A 16,250-nucleotide genomic window follows, 5' to 3' on the forward strand; every position below is an offset into this window, starting at 1 on the left:
CCATGGGATGGTGGGCTGCACCCCCCCCCTCTAAGATTGAAAACAGTGACTGGGCTTGGAGCTGAGCTGTGCCCTCCACAACTAGATTGAAGGACAATGACTTGGAGCTGATGGGCCCTGGAGAAACACACTGTTCCCCAATATTCCCCAATAAAAAAAATATATAAAAAAAGAATATTAAAGTTCTGACCCCCAGTACCTATGAATGTGGCCTTATTTGGAAATGGAAATAGTGTTATTGAAGATGATCAATTTAAGATGAGGTCATTAGGGTGGACCCTTAATCCAGGGGAGTTTTGGACCCAGAGACAGAGGCACAGGGAGATCACCATGTGAAGATTGGAGTTGTACTGCCAACAGTTAAGAAACACCCAAGATTGTCAACAAACCACCAGAAGCTAGGAGAGAAGCATGGAGCAGATGTTCCCTCACAGCCCGCAGAAGGAAACAACTCTGCCAGAACCTTGATTTGAGACTTCTAGCCTCCAGAACATGAGACAATAAATTTCTGGTTTTTTAAGCCACCCAGTTTGTGGTACTTTGTTACAGCAGCCCTGGCAAACTAGTTTACATATTAGCTAAGCTACTCTCTCCAATCATTTCCTCATCTGCAAAACTGGAACTATAATAATAGTTCTACGTGCGGGGCTCCGTTCTAAACACTTAACACAGAGTATCTCATTGAGACATTCCAGTATCTCTCTGATACAGGTACCACTACCATTTCCATGTTATAGATGAGAAAGCTATGGAACAGGGAGTAACTTGCTCAAGGTCACAGGGTAACTAAATACATAAGATACTAATACATCCTTCACAAGACTATTGGGAAGCCTTCATGAGACTGTGGGTGTGGATGTGATAGCGCTTTGTAAGTAGTAAAGCGTTTTACCCGTGTTAGAATCTCTGTGGATTCAGGACTTTTTGTCCGCCCCCATCTCTGTCCTTTCTCTTGCTACGGGCTACTTCCTTCCCTCGGCGGCAAGGGGTCGCTGCGCCGCGTGGGCGCTGACGTTCCTTCTAGCCCGCTGCGCTGGCTGCTCGTTGGTACCTATAAATGGCAGCGACCGGCTCAGCCAGGCATCAGTCCCCCGCCGCCGGCGCTGAGCCCGGCGCTGGAAGTAGGACTGGGAGTAGACGCGGAGAAGCCGAAGCTGGGCCGGGGCCGCAAGGAGGGGCGTGCAGCTGCTGGCCCACCGCGAGCCGCTCCCAGCCCTCGCCGAAGCGTTCTCCCGCTAGGCCGCCTGCCTCCGCCTTCCTCCTCCCTCCATTTCCCCGGAATCTCAGCCAGGTGCGCCTGCACCCCGACGCTTCTCTGGGTGGGGAAGCTCCCCACCGCTTTCCGGCTGCACTCCTTCCTCGCAGCTTGGGCTCCCAGACCCCTCTCCTCTTTGCCTGGACTGGGTCCCACCGCCTTCTGTCCCCTTCCTTGAGCTCCGGCTTCCTGCCCCTGCCCTTAGTCGATTCCTCTCTCTCTCCTCAGTCACTTTGCTCAGCCGAGGGTCCCAGCCTCCCCTCTTCCTTTTCCTTGCCTGGGGTCCAACTTGTCCCGTCCCTTCCTCTGTCCTAAGGTGCAGTCCCTTCCTCTCTCTCCTTTCCCTGGCCTGGAGTTCCAGACCTTCAGGTCTCCTGTGGTCCTTCCTGGGTCCTTCTCCCTCTTCCCCAGTTTGGAGTTCTAGATTAAGGACCCAGATTCTGTCCACCCCCAGAGGACTGCTTCCACAAAACGATCTCTCTAAAACATGAACTTTTCCTAGAGACTGACCACTCCAGGCTCTCTTCCCGCCTGCTGACCCCTTGCTGCCTATGTCCCAGGTCTGACTCTCACTTTGCTAAGAGTCCAGGCCTCCTCGGCCAAGGGAGCGGCAGGATGCTTCTGTGGTCTGGCATCAGTGGCCTCTCTCCACCTCGAATCTTCCCTTCGTTGCTGGTGATGGTAGCCTTGGTGGGGCTGCTACCTGTTCTCAGGAGCCATGGCCTCCAGCTCAGTCCTACTGCCAGCACCATCCGAGGCTCAGAGCCACCACGGGAACGCTCAATTGGGGATGTCACCACCGCCCCACCGGAGACCACCCCCCAGAGCCACCCTGTTAACCATTCGGGGACTGAACACAGCACACAGCGAAAGGCCTTTCCAGTCCTGGACATCGACTACTTACATGTGCGCAGACCCTTCGAGATCTCCCTCTGGATCCTGCTTGCCTGCCTCATGAAGATAGGTAAGTCCAGTTTGCTTCACTGCTTCTGTCGCCACCAGCCTGGTGAGCTTCTTGCCCCATCCTTACCACTTGAGACTGCCCAGGAGTAAGGGTCTGGACTCCTATAATGTCGGCAGCCTCCATCCTGCCATCTTGGTCCTTCTCAGACTTGAGCTCTGTGGTTTGAGGCCTCCCAAGATTGAAGCCAGCATCATGCATGGAAAAGAGGGGGATTAGAGCATGGGATGCTTCTGATCCTGGCTACTTTCAGCAAGGCTTCCGGGCCCGGCAGGTCTCCTCTGGTTGGGCCAGACCTCTAGGGGAGCCAGGCACCCAGCTGTGTGGAAGGCAGAGAGGAGTGTCTTCCAGCAAGTGGCACATTCTGCTCTGTCGACAGCAACCAGTGCAATTACACGCTTCATGGGAGGGTGTTCCAGGATGGAGTATATTTCTACTTGGCCTGTTTAAGGAGTTTTAGTTCGCAGAGTTACCTGCGTGCTGGAGACCTAGCAGTGTGGTGGAACACACGGGATCCCTACCTTTTTACCTTCCTTTATCCCTGGAATATTATCTGTCAGCTTTGCCTGCCCAGGCTGGTCAGGAGCCCCTGAGTCAGTTTCCGGCCCAGCAATGCCATTCCTTAGGCAGTTTATGGGACAGAGGGCCCTGGAAATTTCTGAAGTCTGTTTTGGGGGTGGAGGGGGTTTAAGCTTGGTCTGGCCCCAGCTCACCTCCAGGTTAGCAGCTACCCATCTGTGTCTCAAGGTACTGCCTGGGTTGGCCAGTCATGTTGGCCTGCTGCTCGACCAAGTGGAAGAGGGACAGGTGGAGGGGCTTGGGGTGCTCTGGTCTGAAGAGACTTTGAAATGATCTTTTTGGGAGAAGGAGATAGAAAAGTTGTTCCCTTCTGAAAAGTTGTCTCCCTGCTCGGCCTGAGCACTGTGTTCTGCTGGGTGATTGATGGAGCTCACGGGGACCTGCATAACCCACAAGTCCCTGGAAGTGTGTGTGTGTGTGGGGGGGGGCTTTGAAAGCTGCCTTTGCTTTTTTAGCCCCAGCTAATCTGTAGAAGGCATGAGACTCTGCTGGTTTGGGTTTGGGGAGTTTGTGACTCTTGGCAGGAAGCCTTGCAGCTTACCCAAGGACATGAAGGAGCTGATTGATGATGCCCGGCTGGTAGGAGGCAGGCTCTGGGACATGCTGCAGGAGGGCACCCTGTTTTGACAGAGCCAGGATCTGGCTTCTTGGTGTGGTGCTTGGGTGCTGTGACAGTAGCAGGGCCTATAGATGGACCTGGGCCACTGTACCCTGATGGCAGCCAGCTTCGGGGCATCAAGGACTGGGCAAGGGGAACCATTTGTACCGATTCTGATAAATACATGACCTTGAACAAGCTGGGGCCTTTTTCTGCAGGTCTCGCCCACCTGTGAAACTGGCAAGAATGTCTAAATTTGACCATATCACTTGAGTCATTAAACCTGTGTCTTAATTTGTGGTAAGAAATTGAAGTGACCATGATGTGTCATTTGCTTGTGTGAGACCAGGAAGAGACCTCACACGCATTGTCTCTAAATCACCCTCCTCCCAACCACACCTGGCATTGTGTTAGAGCGCTGGGGGCCAGTACACGCACTGCAGGTCTCAGTGATTCCTGGGGGGCAATAGCATGACCACAAAAATCCTACTTTGACAATCAGGAGTTTGTCCCTGCAGGCCTGATATCTCCAGTTCTAATGGGATCAGGCTTTGTCCCTACCAGAACCTGTAACAGGGACCCTGGGCAGCTGGAGAACAGAGATGGTGCCATGGCGAGGGTATCAGTCCAGAAGTGAGGAAACTTGGCTTCCCATCCACCTCTATCTGTGACCTTGGGCTAGTTACTCATTTCCACCTGTCTGTTGGTCTTTGTGTCCCTTCCATGTCTGCCATTTCTGCCATTTCATTGACTTGGGTAACCCTGGCAAATTACTCAGCTTTGGGCCTCAGTTTCCCCGTTGTAAAAGGAGGCTGGATATGATCTCTGAAGGCCTTTCCAGTTCCAAAAGTCCATGTCTCTGCCTCAGAAGGACATTTTTCTGCCTCTGAAAACAGAGGAGTCCTAGCGTCTGGCGATCTCAGGGAAGAAAGTCGAGAGAAAGGTGACAGAAAGATCTCAAGGGTCCCTGTTAAGGTGGCAAAAGTGAAAGCCCATTTTTTTCTTTACCTTTGTGGTGTAGAATTGAAGTTAGATGAGGGTTCACCACTCTGCCACTTATCCTCTGTGAGCCTCAGTTTCCTTATGTATAAAATGGGGGAAATAAGAGTATCTCGCCATAGTGCTACTGACGTGACGATGACATAAATTAATGCACATAAAGCTGCCTTCGTACCCACAGGAAGCACTCAATGAGTGGCAACTGCCTCTGTTGGCATTGTAACCACCTAAGGCACATCGCTTAGCCTCCAACTTCTTCCTCTGAGGCTGGAGGATTACAAGTCATCTCTCAACCGTACGCTGCCACCAGGTGTCTTTCCTTAAGGTTTCAGGGTTTTGGGATTGTCCTACTGACTGTGTTCTTCCTTTCACTTAAGCTGCCCTGGAGCTGGTCCTGGTGGGAGGAGAGATGGCACCAGTTGACTTAGGGGACGGGGTGGGGGGCTGAGGCCGTGCTTCCTCTGTTCAAGAACCCAGGCGTTGATTTGGGGGTCTAGTCGATTCTCTCAGTGCCGTACGTGGGTGGGAGCTATGGTGGAGCCCTCATTCTGTCACCTGTGGCAGCTGCTTCCCTTGCAAGATACTCGTCCTTCCAGACTAGAAAGTGCTGTGTGCAGCTCTCATTCCCACCCTAATCACTGAGCTGAGCCTCAGTGTCAGAGGTGGGTGTGGGAGGGGTGGAGCTGGAGCTGAGGTTTTAGAGTAGATGCTTCTCTTCTGACTGATTCAGTGGGTGACATTAGGCAAGTCACTTCCCTTCTCTGGGCCTTTTTTTCTCTCTCTGACAGTCAGGCATTCCTGCTTTTTCCTTGGTGGGGAGGAGCTTGTGGTGTGAGGGGGAGTTAAACCACTAGCAGAACGGAGAATGACCCCAACTAAGCCTTAGGTTAGGTCTGTCCCCGCCCCCCCCACACACACACACTGTGATTTGGACCCTGCCTAAATTCTACTTTGTCCCCAGTTCACCTGGCTGCCATTCCAGGGCTCGTTCCCGGGGAGAGCCTCGCTGTAACCCAGCTCACCACTGGCACCCACTGTGTTTGTTTGCCCATATCCCTGACCTGGAACTCCTGGCAGAGGCCTGGGAGCCCATAAAGCAGGTATTCATCTTGTTTCCTGACCAGAGACAAAAAAAAAAAAAAGCCTTCCTTTGTCCCTTTGCATCTTACAGCTTGTTTTCGTCTTTGCAAGGTGTATCCTGCCATTTCCTCCTAGAAGAAGTCTGAGTAGGGAAGAATGGGGGTCATTACTGCTCACTTCGCTTGCATGGATATGAGACCCAGCAACTGGTTTCCTGTGAAAATAAGACTAGAACCCGCCTTTCCCACTTCTCAGAAGGAGAGAGGAACAACTAACTTAAAGGTCACCTTGAAACTGTCTCGAGAAGCCCAGATGGGACTCTCTAAAAAGACAGAAGTGACTTTTTTCTCTTTGGGAAAACAGCTGACTGACTACCGGACAATAGACAGAGAGGTCAGCTGGGGACTGGGAGAAAGCCTTCAGGTAGGACGTGTGTCTCCAGAAGTGCCAGGACACGTAGAGGGCCTCGGTTGGTCTTTTTGCCTAGACTTCATTTAGCTGAGCACCCACGAGGCACACCCTCCCTCTCGGCCCTGCCCTGCCCCTCCAGCTCTGGTACGAAGGAAAGGCCTGGTCAGAAAGCCTGGGGTCTGCCCCTCCACCCCTGTGTGAGCATGGGCCGGGGATCTCGTTCCTCTGAACCTGACATGCCTCATCGGTAAGGTGAGTGCTGGCTCCGCCTTCCAGGACCAATGTACAGATTGAACACGGGAATGCCCAGCATAGTACCCAGCTTACTGTGCAGCTTTCAGGGCCTGTTCAGATTCCACCCTCTTTGGGCGGTCTTCCCAGCCCACAACAGTTGCTTTCACTTCTCCCCCTGAATCCGTCTCCCTTACTGTTTATCCACAACTTTGGCATGAGGCCTAGCCTGTCCTGTGACATCTCTTCTGTTGGGTGTGTGTTTTAATAAGAATTACCATTTATTGAGTATCTACAGAGTAGTGTCAGGCACTTTATAAAAGTGATCTCATTTAATCCCTCCTAAAAGCATGAGAAAAAGGCTACCTCTGTTGGGCAGATGAGGAAACAGCTCAAAGAGATTATCTGCTGTGATGCTGAATTGCTATTTATTTTCTGTTTGAATCGTGGCATAGCCTCCTCGAGGGGTGTAGCGACATCTTCGGTCCCTCGCATTCCCCTCAGCAGATGCGCACGGCCCTGCACTGAGCAGGCACCTCACTCACTGCACCTGTGCTGGGGAATTGTAGGACTCCCTCTAGGGGCTGGTGGAGCACTCTCCCTGCCCTGAGAAAGCCAGAGGGGTTCTGTGCCAGCTCTGGGCCCCTCCTCTGTCCCTGTGAGTCCATGTGGGTGCACCTGAATCCCACAGTCGGCTGGGCCTATCCCTTGCTTCTGATAGTGACCCTGCCTGCCCTCCCTTTGCTGGCACCCTCTCGGTGGTCTGAGCAGAGCTTGCTTTTCCCTGCTTGGGCAGGAGGGGTGACAGGTAAAGGGTGGTTTCTTTTAACCTTCAGGGGGTAGCTAACCTGATTGTGATCCCCTGCTTCTGGGCATGAAGGGTGCTGGGCTCCTTTTGGTTACCCTCAGGGGCCTAACAGGGTCCCCTGAGAGACAGCCTGTGTGTTGGGAGCAGGTGGCCCAACTTTCTTTAGCTCTAAAAGGCAGGCAAAGTTCAGTAATCATTCTCATTGGTACTGTAATTTGTTTCCAAAGCACTTGCATATACAGTATTTAATTCTGATGGTCTCAGTGGTCCTGTGGGTTAGAGTAGCAGGTGGTATTGATATAGTCATTTTACATCTAAGGAAACTGAGTCTCAGCGTGTGACCTGCCTGAGGTCACTTAGCAAGTAAGTGGCAAAGGACACATCCCTGGACTTCTCACCCAAGGCCCCATCCTCTTTCTTGCCTGGCTGGCATTCTGGGTCACTGCGAAGATCAAGGGGAACCAGAGAACCAAAGGGGCCCTGAGTAGAGTAAATGACCAGACACTTCCACGTTGGTAACCTGAATGGTTGTCAGGAGGAGGAACCCCGGTTCTTCCTGCCGGAGGGAGGGGCTGACGGAGCAGGGTGAGCTAGAGTCCAGGTCAATTCAGATTGGAGTTCTTACCAACCCCTCCAACAACACGTGTAGTTGCATGAAGGAGGAGCGTGAGGGATGAACTCAGCATTGGGACCTCTCATTCTCAGAGCCTCTGTGAAGCAGCAAAACTTCCAAGTGTTGTAGGTCCTCTGGGAAGAGAAAGGGGAGGCAGAGAAGTGAGTTATAACAGAAAGCATGCTGGATGGGTGGGAGGGGGCAGGTCAAGAGACCCGAGATCTGGTTTTAGTTCTTTGCTGCCTAGTTGTGTGACCTTAGGCAAAGCACAATCTCTCTGAGCCCGTTTCCTAATTGATAATATTTGTGTTAAATATTTGTTCGTTATGTTAGCTGCCACTTACTGAGCTCCTGTTTCTGAGACTGTGTCAGGTACTTACACAGCTATAAAACATTGGGGTTGAAGCCCAGATCTGTCCGGCTTAGGAGCCCATGTTCTTTTTATCATCATGCCCTGACTTCCTTTCAGTTTGGAAGTTTTATTTTTTCCATAGTCATTTTGAACAGGGAAGGTTGGAAGGTTTTAGTATTTCAAGTCTTGGCTGCTCTCTCTGGATCATTTCTTGGGTGTAGGGGGAAAACTGATCCCCCTCCAAGTCCCACTGTGAAGCAAATAGCCCTTCTCAGAAGTGCCTGGTATTTAGAAATACAGGAGGGGCTGGGAACTATAGCTGAGGGGCCACAGGCTCCCTTTGGGAATGCCAGCCTGTATACAGCTGGTGCCTGCCTCCCTCCTTCCCTCCTTCCCCCCCCCCACCTGCCTCCTTCCCTTGGTTGGTGGGAAAGAAGGCTCACTCAGCAAACCCGGGACCTGGGTTATTCCTGAGTCATCTATCGCCTGTGTGGGCCTCGTTTTGCAGCACTCACTCCCCCTGCAAATGTCTGAGTCAGACATGTCTCCCCAAGGTTGTCTGCACATACCGCACTGGGCCAAACCGTCTCTTTAGATGCTGATAAACATCAACTGATACTTTAAGGCAGCCTGTGATTATATGTGGGTATTTTTAATCTTATGGGCTAATCTAATTTTAACTGAACTAAGTATTGGATCGGGCCTGGATCAGAGGGGTGCCCCCCTTCCCTGGGATCATGCTGACTTCATTTTCTTCCCCCTAAAGCTCATCCAACATGCAGGGCCAGTTTAGGGGTCTGTGAGGCCAGACCTGACCCCTGATTTCTGATTCTGACTTGCTGAAAATCTGGAGTTTCCCAAATTACCCTAGCAAGCTCTTTCCTGAAAAGATGTGTCCTTAAGCAGCTCTGAATGAGGCTCAGAATGAGAAATGCTGTGCCTTTCCAGGCCCCCTTCCTGGTCCCTTGGGGGACACTGACCTCTAAGCCCAGATTGCCCTTCCACAGTGCTCAGCCTGTTTGAGACCAGGCCACTAAAGGTGGAGAAGTGACATCACAGCTGTGTGTCAGGCAGAGCCCACAAGTTCACCAAAATAATAATAGCTAACACTTACATAGCACTCGCCTCGTGCCAGGCAAAATTCACAAAAGCTGTATCTTTGAGCTGGCCAGCCAGGACTGAGAGCAGCTAATTAATTCGTCTGTTCGAGCTGGGGTCGAAGAGGCAGGTCAGCTGAAATCAGCCATCAGCATTTAACTTGTGGTCCATGCAGGAACCAAGAAGAGTGAAACCCTGGCCCTGGAGAAAAATGGTTGATCCGTGTGGAGCGCTGGATTCCTGGCAGAAGCAAAGTTCTGAGGGAATAATCAGTCCCTGGGGTTAGGGACGGCTTCTCAGAGGGGGTGGAACTTGAACCAATCTTGAAGGATGGAGAGGAATTAGATAAGCAGGCAGGGCAGAGAGAGATATTCTTAGTACAGATTCCCACAAGAATGTAAGCCCCTTGAGGACAGAGCCTTTGTTTTCTTCTCTGTGCCTGGCACAGAGGAAGGGCTCCTCAATATTTGGGGGAATGAATGAGTGCTTGACTGACTTCCAGGTAGAGATAGGGTCCACGTGAAGCCTTTGGGCACACAGAAACCAGTTTGACTGCTCAGAGAGGAGGGAGAGCAAGGGTTGGAGAGGTTAGTTGCCAGACTGAATGCCAGGCCAGGGAGTTTGACTGAGCTCAGAAAGTGACACAGTGAGGCTCTAGGCATCAGCTCACGCGTAAGTGGTGCCGTCCTAGCGCCTGCCTCCCTTCCCTCGGCCTCCCTCAGCTTGGCTCTAATGGAGGGTCTTGCCAGGACATCCTCTCTTGGTGGGGTGGGGTCTCCCCGGGACAGTCTGGGTCTGTTTGGCCTGCCCTTGATTTGTGTAAGTAAAAGCAAGATACCAGAGCTGCCTCAGGGAGCTGCTGAGAGCCCTAATTGAATTAAGCTTTTCCCGGGAAGATTCCTCAAGCCATCAACCACACTGTGACTGTGAATTAATGAGACTAGTAGCCATAAACCACACAAGAAAGCAATCTCCTTAATTTATAGTTGTACCTGGACAGGCTGAGTTATGGCTTCTTTTTGTTTTTATGTGTGTGTTGGGAGTGGGCTGGGGCCAGAATCTCCTTTTTGTGGCAGATTTATTTTTATAATATGAATAAATAAAACATGTTCCTGGTAAAAAGAAAAAAAAAAAGCAAACACAAATAAAACCCAGCAATACAGAGGGGTATGAAGGTACAAAGTAAAAGAATACTGTCTCACCTCTCTGACCACCCTCACTGCCACACTCTCCAGAGGTTACCACTTTAACTTTCCTGTGGATCTTTTCAGACATTCTTTACGCATATATGAGTGTGGGAGTGTGAGGGGAGATTTAGTTTTCATGAAGCCGTTTGTGTGAAGGGAAATTGCTCTAAGCTGGGAATCAGGGACCTGGGTCCCAGTCCTAGCTCTGCCTCCTTACGTACTGCTAATGTATGGTAGGTCATTTTGCCACTCCAGGCCTTTCCAGCAGGAAAGGCGGGGGGGCACGGGAGCTTTTCTGCTGAGACCTGGGCAGACTGAGGACTATGAGGCCCTCAGAGGGGTTTGCCACAGCCTTTAGGGGATGGGCCACTGCTGTCATGAGCCCTGGCTTCAAAGCACAGAATCCTCAAGTACAGAATCATGGTCAGTTCCACCTCCAGACCAGGGTTAGGGGGTGAAACGAATGGGTCCTCAGAGAGCCCGCTGTCTCCCTGGGGAACTAAGACAACAAGCAAGGGAGACAGCACAGGTAGGAAATTGTATGGCTCGAGCTGGGATGCTGAGGGGAAAAGGTACTTTACGGGATGAGTGGGGTTTGCCTGAGCAACTACAGAACTCCTAGGCAAGGGGAGTGGACACAGTTAGAATACGTAAGCTGTGTCCTGGGAGAAGAGAAGGGAAAAGGACTCTGTAAAGTAGAGCAATGCTTTTCTGGATTGGGGATCAAAGCAGCTGCAGCAGGCTCCTCCTGCCCTGTGCAGGCTGGGAAAGTACTGGGTTCCTTCTGCCCCCTGGCTCTGCTGGGTTTCCATGGTAAGCCCAGCTTATACCCTCAGGGATAACTCAGGCCCCTGTCCTTTTTCCTAAAGTGGCTAGGGCCCAAACACACCTCTGAGGTCCTGTAGGAGAGTAGCTGCCTTTGAGACAACAGGAGTAAGGGATTGCCTCTGAAGGGGACAGGCTTTGAGGGCACATTGCCAGACAGCCCTGATGGACCAGTGCTGTTTCCTGGACTGAGGGCTCACATCTCCTGCTCCCACTTTGCTTCTGGGAGTGAAAGTAGAGAATATTAGTTTACCTCTAGAATATTAGATGTAGAAAGAACCTTATCATAGCCTGTGGCCCCAGAGATACTTTGATCCAGTCCTCTCCTTCTCCTGTGGAGGCCCAGCAAGGATGTGCTCATAGCCACACATGAATCAATGGCAGAGAGACAGCTTTCTCTGTTCTGTTAACTAACCCAGGGGTCTCTAGGCAATAAGAGCTAGACCAAGAGGAGAGGCTGTGCTCTTTGGCGTAGACGTTGGTATTTAAGCATTGGTAACTCTCTAGAGGGCCCTTTAAGCCTAAGGAAGGGCAGCTTCCTGCTGGAGTGTCTATCAGAGAGCTGTTCCTGGAATGGAAGCCATCTGGTGTTGGCCACACGGGTCCTTACAGGAGAACCAGGTTCAAGGCTCGGGACCTCTGAGCTAACCTAGAGGCTTCTGCGCTCACCCACTAAGTTCCTCAGGCCTTTGTACTCCATCACAGCCAATGTTGAGCCTGGGTGCTGTGCTTTTTATAGCATCTCTGCCATAAAAACAGGGAATGAGATCTTCTCCCGGGTCCTTGGCCAAGGCCCACAGGAATCTGGATGCTGTACCAGGTAGGCAGGCTGCCAGCATGAGGCGGAGCCAGCTCACCTAGCTGAGCGCAGCCCCAGACTCAAGTTACAGCTCCGTGGGGGAGGGGAGCAAGCACCCTTCCCCATCCTTCCGGGCCTGTCTGGCTGGTGGGAACTAGCAGACCTGTGTGAGAACTGCTCTCTTAAGGAGCTCAGGGACTGGTCTGAGAAATGCGATAAAGAGGCAGAACAGTCCGGCAGTAGAAAGTGGGTGTGATTTGACGTGCAGATGGAATGCTGTAAGGGTTTAGAGGAGGCAGAAAGACCTCACCTGGGAGGATCAGGAAGGGGTGAGGCCTTGTGGAGGTGACCATTGAACGAGGCCTTGAAGGATAGGTTGGACTAGATGAGAGGCTTGAGTGAAACAGGTCTCCCTGGGTACAGCCAGGAGCTTCTCCTTGGGGCAGGACCTTTGGATTACAGAGGAGTGTCCCAGAGTAGTTAGTTCCCTTGGGAAACAGGGTGGTTAGGAACATAGGCTTTGCAGCTCGACAGACCTGGGTTCAAATCTCAGCTCTGCCACTTTGTAGCACCATAACTTTGGGCAAATCACTTCTCCTCTGAGTCTCAATTTGATCATCTGCAACGTGGCAGGGAGAGTGCCCTTGTAAGATGAGTAGCACAGAGTTTGGCACATTCTGAACACAATAAATGGTGGCATTTAGGAGTTCCTCTAGGATTCAGGAGGAAGAGAAACACTGGCTTGTTTTCTCTGACTCCCAAATCTTCCAGCAATTGTGAATAATCACTCAGCAAGACCGACTGACGGCCTGGTGCGTGTCCTGTGCTGTGCCAAGTGCAGGGCTGAGGTGGCGGGGGATAGCTATTTCTCTTTTTAATGAGTGCACCCCTAAGGTGGGCAGAGCACTTTCCAGCATCCATCGGGAAACCTTGTGGGGAGGTGCTGTTATTCTCTTTTTACAAATGAGGAAACTGAGGCCCAGAGAGGTCAGGTGACTGGTGTAGGGTCATAATGGGCTGACAGTGGCACAGCTAAAGCTAGATCCAGGGCTTCCCATCCCAAGTCCTGTGCCATTTCTCCCACTTAACAGTCATTTCAGCACCTCGCTGGAGTAACAAGACTTATCACTTCGAGCACTTAATGAGCAAAGCATGATTTTGTATGACAACCTGATGTGCAGCTGTAAAAGCACGAAATTTTGCAGAATAAATGATGGTTTTTAAAATAGACCCAGCTAGGATGAGGTGCGAAGTGAACTGCGCCAATGTTAAGGGCAGGAGGTCCTGCCACTTCATAACCGCGTCACCCTGTCAGCCTCAGTTTCCCCAGTCAAATGGGGTAATGTCTTTGAAGCCCCACGCACATTGGAAGCGCTCAAAAATGGGAGTTGCCACTGTCCCAGTAGCGTTAAAAGGAAGAGAAGATGAAAGTGGAGTCTAGCAGTGGAAGATGATTTGAGGTGTGTGGGCTGGAGGACAGTGGGGTAGGGTTGAATGTCATCAGGGCTGCTGAGACCTTGAGCTAAAGTGTATGAGGTGGTTGCTAGTTGGGAGAAGGGGAGACACACACTCAGCAAACACTGAGAAATGCTGTGCTAAAGGTGGAATGATGAATAAATATAATCCCAGCCTCATGGGAAAGGCTGACACGTCAACGGGCACTTGAGATGTGCTGTGAAGTGCCACCGCAGGGGCCCACAGAGTTGTGGGTGCATGGGAGGCATTGGGTGTGGGGCAGATCAGGGAAGGCTTCCCAGAGCTTTAAGCTGAGCCTGAAGGTGAAGCAGGAGTTTGCTGGGCTTGCCTGGAGAAAGGTGCGGTAACATGAATAATGCAAGGCCATAGATAATGCAGAGACAGCCACTGCCCTTTGCTCTGGACACCCATTGGGGCATTCTTCACCCCCTGCACCTCACCCCCGGGCATACTTCACCCACCTGCTTGGCTGGGCCTAGAAGCTGAGCGTCTGTGGGGCAGTGAGCCCCAGGTGGGTGTTGCCGGACGTAGGTGGCAAGGAGGGAGCAATCCTGGATTGAGACCCACTGAGAGCCTGGCCTCGTGCTGAGTGCTCCACATAGCACATTGTCTGAGTGTCATGACAACCCCGAAGGGTGTGAGTCGTGGTATCTGCCTTTATCCAGCTTACCGCTACCTCCGGAAGGGAAAACGGAATAATTTAAGTGCGTGATGATTGCTGTGCCACTGTCTCAAAGTCCAGAAGGACTTCAGGGAGGGGAGAAACTGTGGTTGGAACGAGCAGGGAGCAGAGCCTTTGTGTAGGTGTGGTCGCCAGGCCCTCAGAAGAGGAGGGGGTGGCAGATCACGTGAGGGTCACAGCAGCAGCTGATGCTCTGAGCAGTGGGGGGGAGTGGGCGCCTGAGAGGGGGCCCAGCCAGCTGGGGTGTGGGTCTGGGCTGGGGCTCAGTGAGAAAGAAGACTGGGTAGGTGGGCCGGGCTGGATTCCTGAGCATCTAGAACTCCAGCAGAGGAATGCAGATTAGCCAGGGCTTCTCAGGTCGGCGGGTGGCTCCCCAGATTGAATGCTCGCCCCTTCATTTCATTTCCACTCCTGCTCTCCCTGTCGTAGCCTCACCGGGGTGACTCCAGTGGCCTCCTGAGTGGTCGCCCGGCTCCACTCCGCTCTGCCAGTGATCAGCGCTACAGAGCAGCCAGAGGGATCATTTAGACAAGCAAGCCAGGGCTCGGTGCTCCCCTGCTAAAAACATTTCCATTGCTTCCTGATGAACTTGGGTAGAAATCCAGGGGAGCCGTGGCCTACACTTCTCTCGACTCCACTCCGTGCTGCTTTCTCTTACTCCACTCACACCAGCCCCCCTGGGTTCCTCCAACGCACTGAGCCTTGCGAGGCCTGTGCTTCCGTGAGGTCACCACACTTGCTTCCCTAGCCTCGCCAAGAAGACTGCCCGTATGCCACCGGCTCCCTCATTCAGGCCCTGGATCTCCAGAGAGGCCTCCCTGGCCACCCAGTCTAATGTGGAGCACACCCATCCCCAACCCCTCACCCCCGCCATGTCAGACACTATCTGGGTGCCCAGGACACAGCCAGGAGCAAGACGAGGAGACTCGTGTCAGGGGCACACACGCCAGTGTGGGGTGTTGAAGAATGAACACGACGTCGGGCAGCATTGAGGGCCCTGAAGAAAATTACTGTGAGAGACACGCTACTTGGGGTGGTCAGCGAAGGCCTCTCTAAGGAGATGGCTTTTGAGCTGAGTAAATGCCAAGGAGCTGCCTTTCAAAGACCAGGGGACCTGAGGAGGGAACCTGGACTAGAGTAGAGAGGAAGGCATGATAGGAGACGGAAAGGAAGGCCAAGGCCAGATCGTGCTGGGCCTGTGGACCTTGAGTTGACGTTGGATTGGATTCTAGGTGCTGTGTGGTGCCGTCGCAGACTTGAAGCAGGATGACGTGGTCTGACCTGGGAGGGGTGTGCAGAGCAGCTTGGGAGTCAGAGTCTGGCTTTGGGCTGGCCACAGCAAAGCAGGTCCCTGGCTCACAACTACTCGCCTGAGTCTGTGAGAGCATGAAGAGCGAAGCTTCCAAACCTGCATCTCTGGCGAGGCCCAAGTGGGACGGAAGCTCTGGCCTGGGAGCTGTTCCCAGGGAGGGGTGAACAGGGAGCAGGAGTGGATGAGGGCACGTGGCGGAGGGAGGGGCTGAGTGGGTGCCAGCCTCTTCTGGACTCCTGTCCCCTCTGCCCAGCCCCAAAGCCCGCAGGCAGGCAGTCACCAGACCTGTCATGTGGGAGGTGTGGCACCGCTGAGCACTAGGGCTCTGAGATGCCTGTTCCGGCTGAAACCTATGGTCCTATGTAGCCTCGGGAGTTGGCAGGCCTGGAAAGGGCAGGCTTAGCAGCAGAGAATCAGACGTTATTGTTGGGAGGGATCCTAGAGACAGAGCTAGGAGTCCAGGAATCATAATGGAAATGACGGGCTTGGGGATCAGAGGCCTGGCCTTGAATCCTGGCTCTTGCACCTGCTGTGCAGAGTTGTGGAGGTTCAGCACAGCGCTGTGGAGAGCACCTCACAGGAAGGGCTCGTAAAGGTTTGGTGAACAATGACGGAGCCTGGCCCAACGCCCTCATGTCACAGAGGAGGAAGCAGAATGCCAGAGCGGAAATGACTTGCCCATAGGCCATGGTGGGTGGTGGCAGAGCTGGGGTTTTGCTGAGGTCTCCCAACCCTTAGTTCAGAGCTCTTCTATGATGGTGTAAGTGGGTCTTTCTTTCCCCGCCATTTCCCTCTGTTCCTTCTGCACAGGTGAGGTGGCTGCTCCTGGTTGTCCCATTTTCTCTTCAGCTTGCCTGTGAGCACCTACTATGTGTTGGCACAGCTGTGTGGGAGAAGGTTCCCACCCTTGCGGCGCTGTCAGTTTTATGTGGGAGATAGACGGGTAAACAGCTGAAATACAAGGCAGGCTGAAGTGACACAGGG

At 52.6% G+C, this 16,250-nt stretch overlaps 1 protein-coding gene across 1 annotated transcript in view; it reads left to right on the top strand.

Moving 5' to 3' along the window:
- Nucleotides 1–1,067: 1,067 nt before the first annotated feature.
- Nucleotides 1,068–16,250, top strand: part of SLC9A1 (solute carrier family 9 member A1) — a 48,986-nt gene continuing 33,803 nt past the window's right edge. The window contains exons 1-2 of the mRNA XM_081055774.1: nt 1,068–1,291; nt 1,816–2,219. Of these exons, the coding sequence (XP_080911900.1) occupies nt 1,871–2,219 (349 nt within the window). The 5' untranslated portion in view covers nt 1,068–1,291; nt 1,816–1,870. The remainder of the gene's footprint in view (nt 1,292–1,815; nt 2,220–16,250) is intronic.

Source organism: Rhinolophus hipposideros, assembly GCF_964194185.1.
Source record: "Rhinolophus hipposideros genome assembly, chromosome: 8".
NCBI lineage: Eukaryota > Metazoa > Chordata > Mammalia > Chiroptera > Rhinolophidae > Rhinolophus > Rhinolophus hipposideros.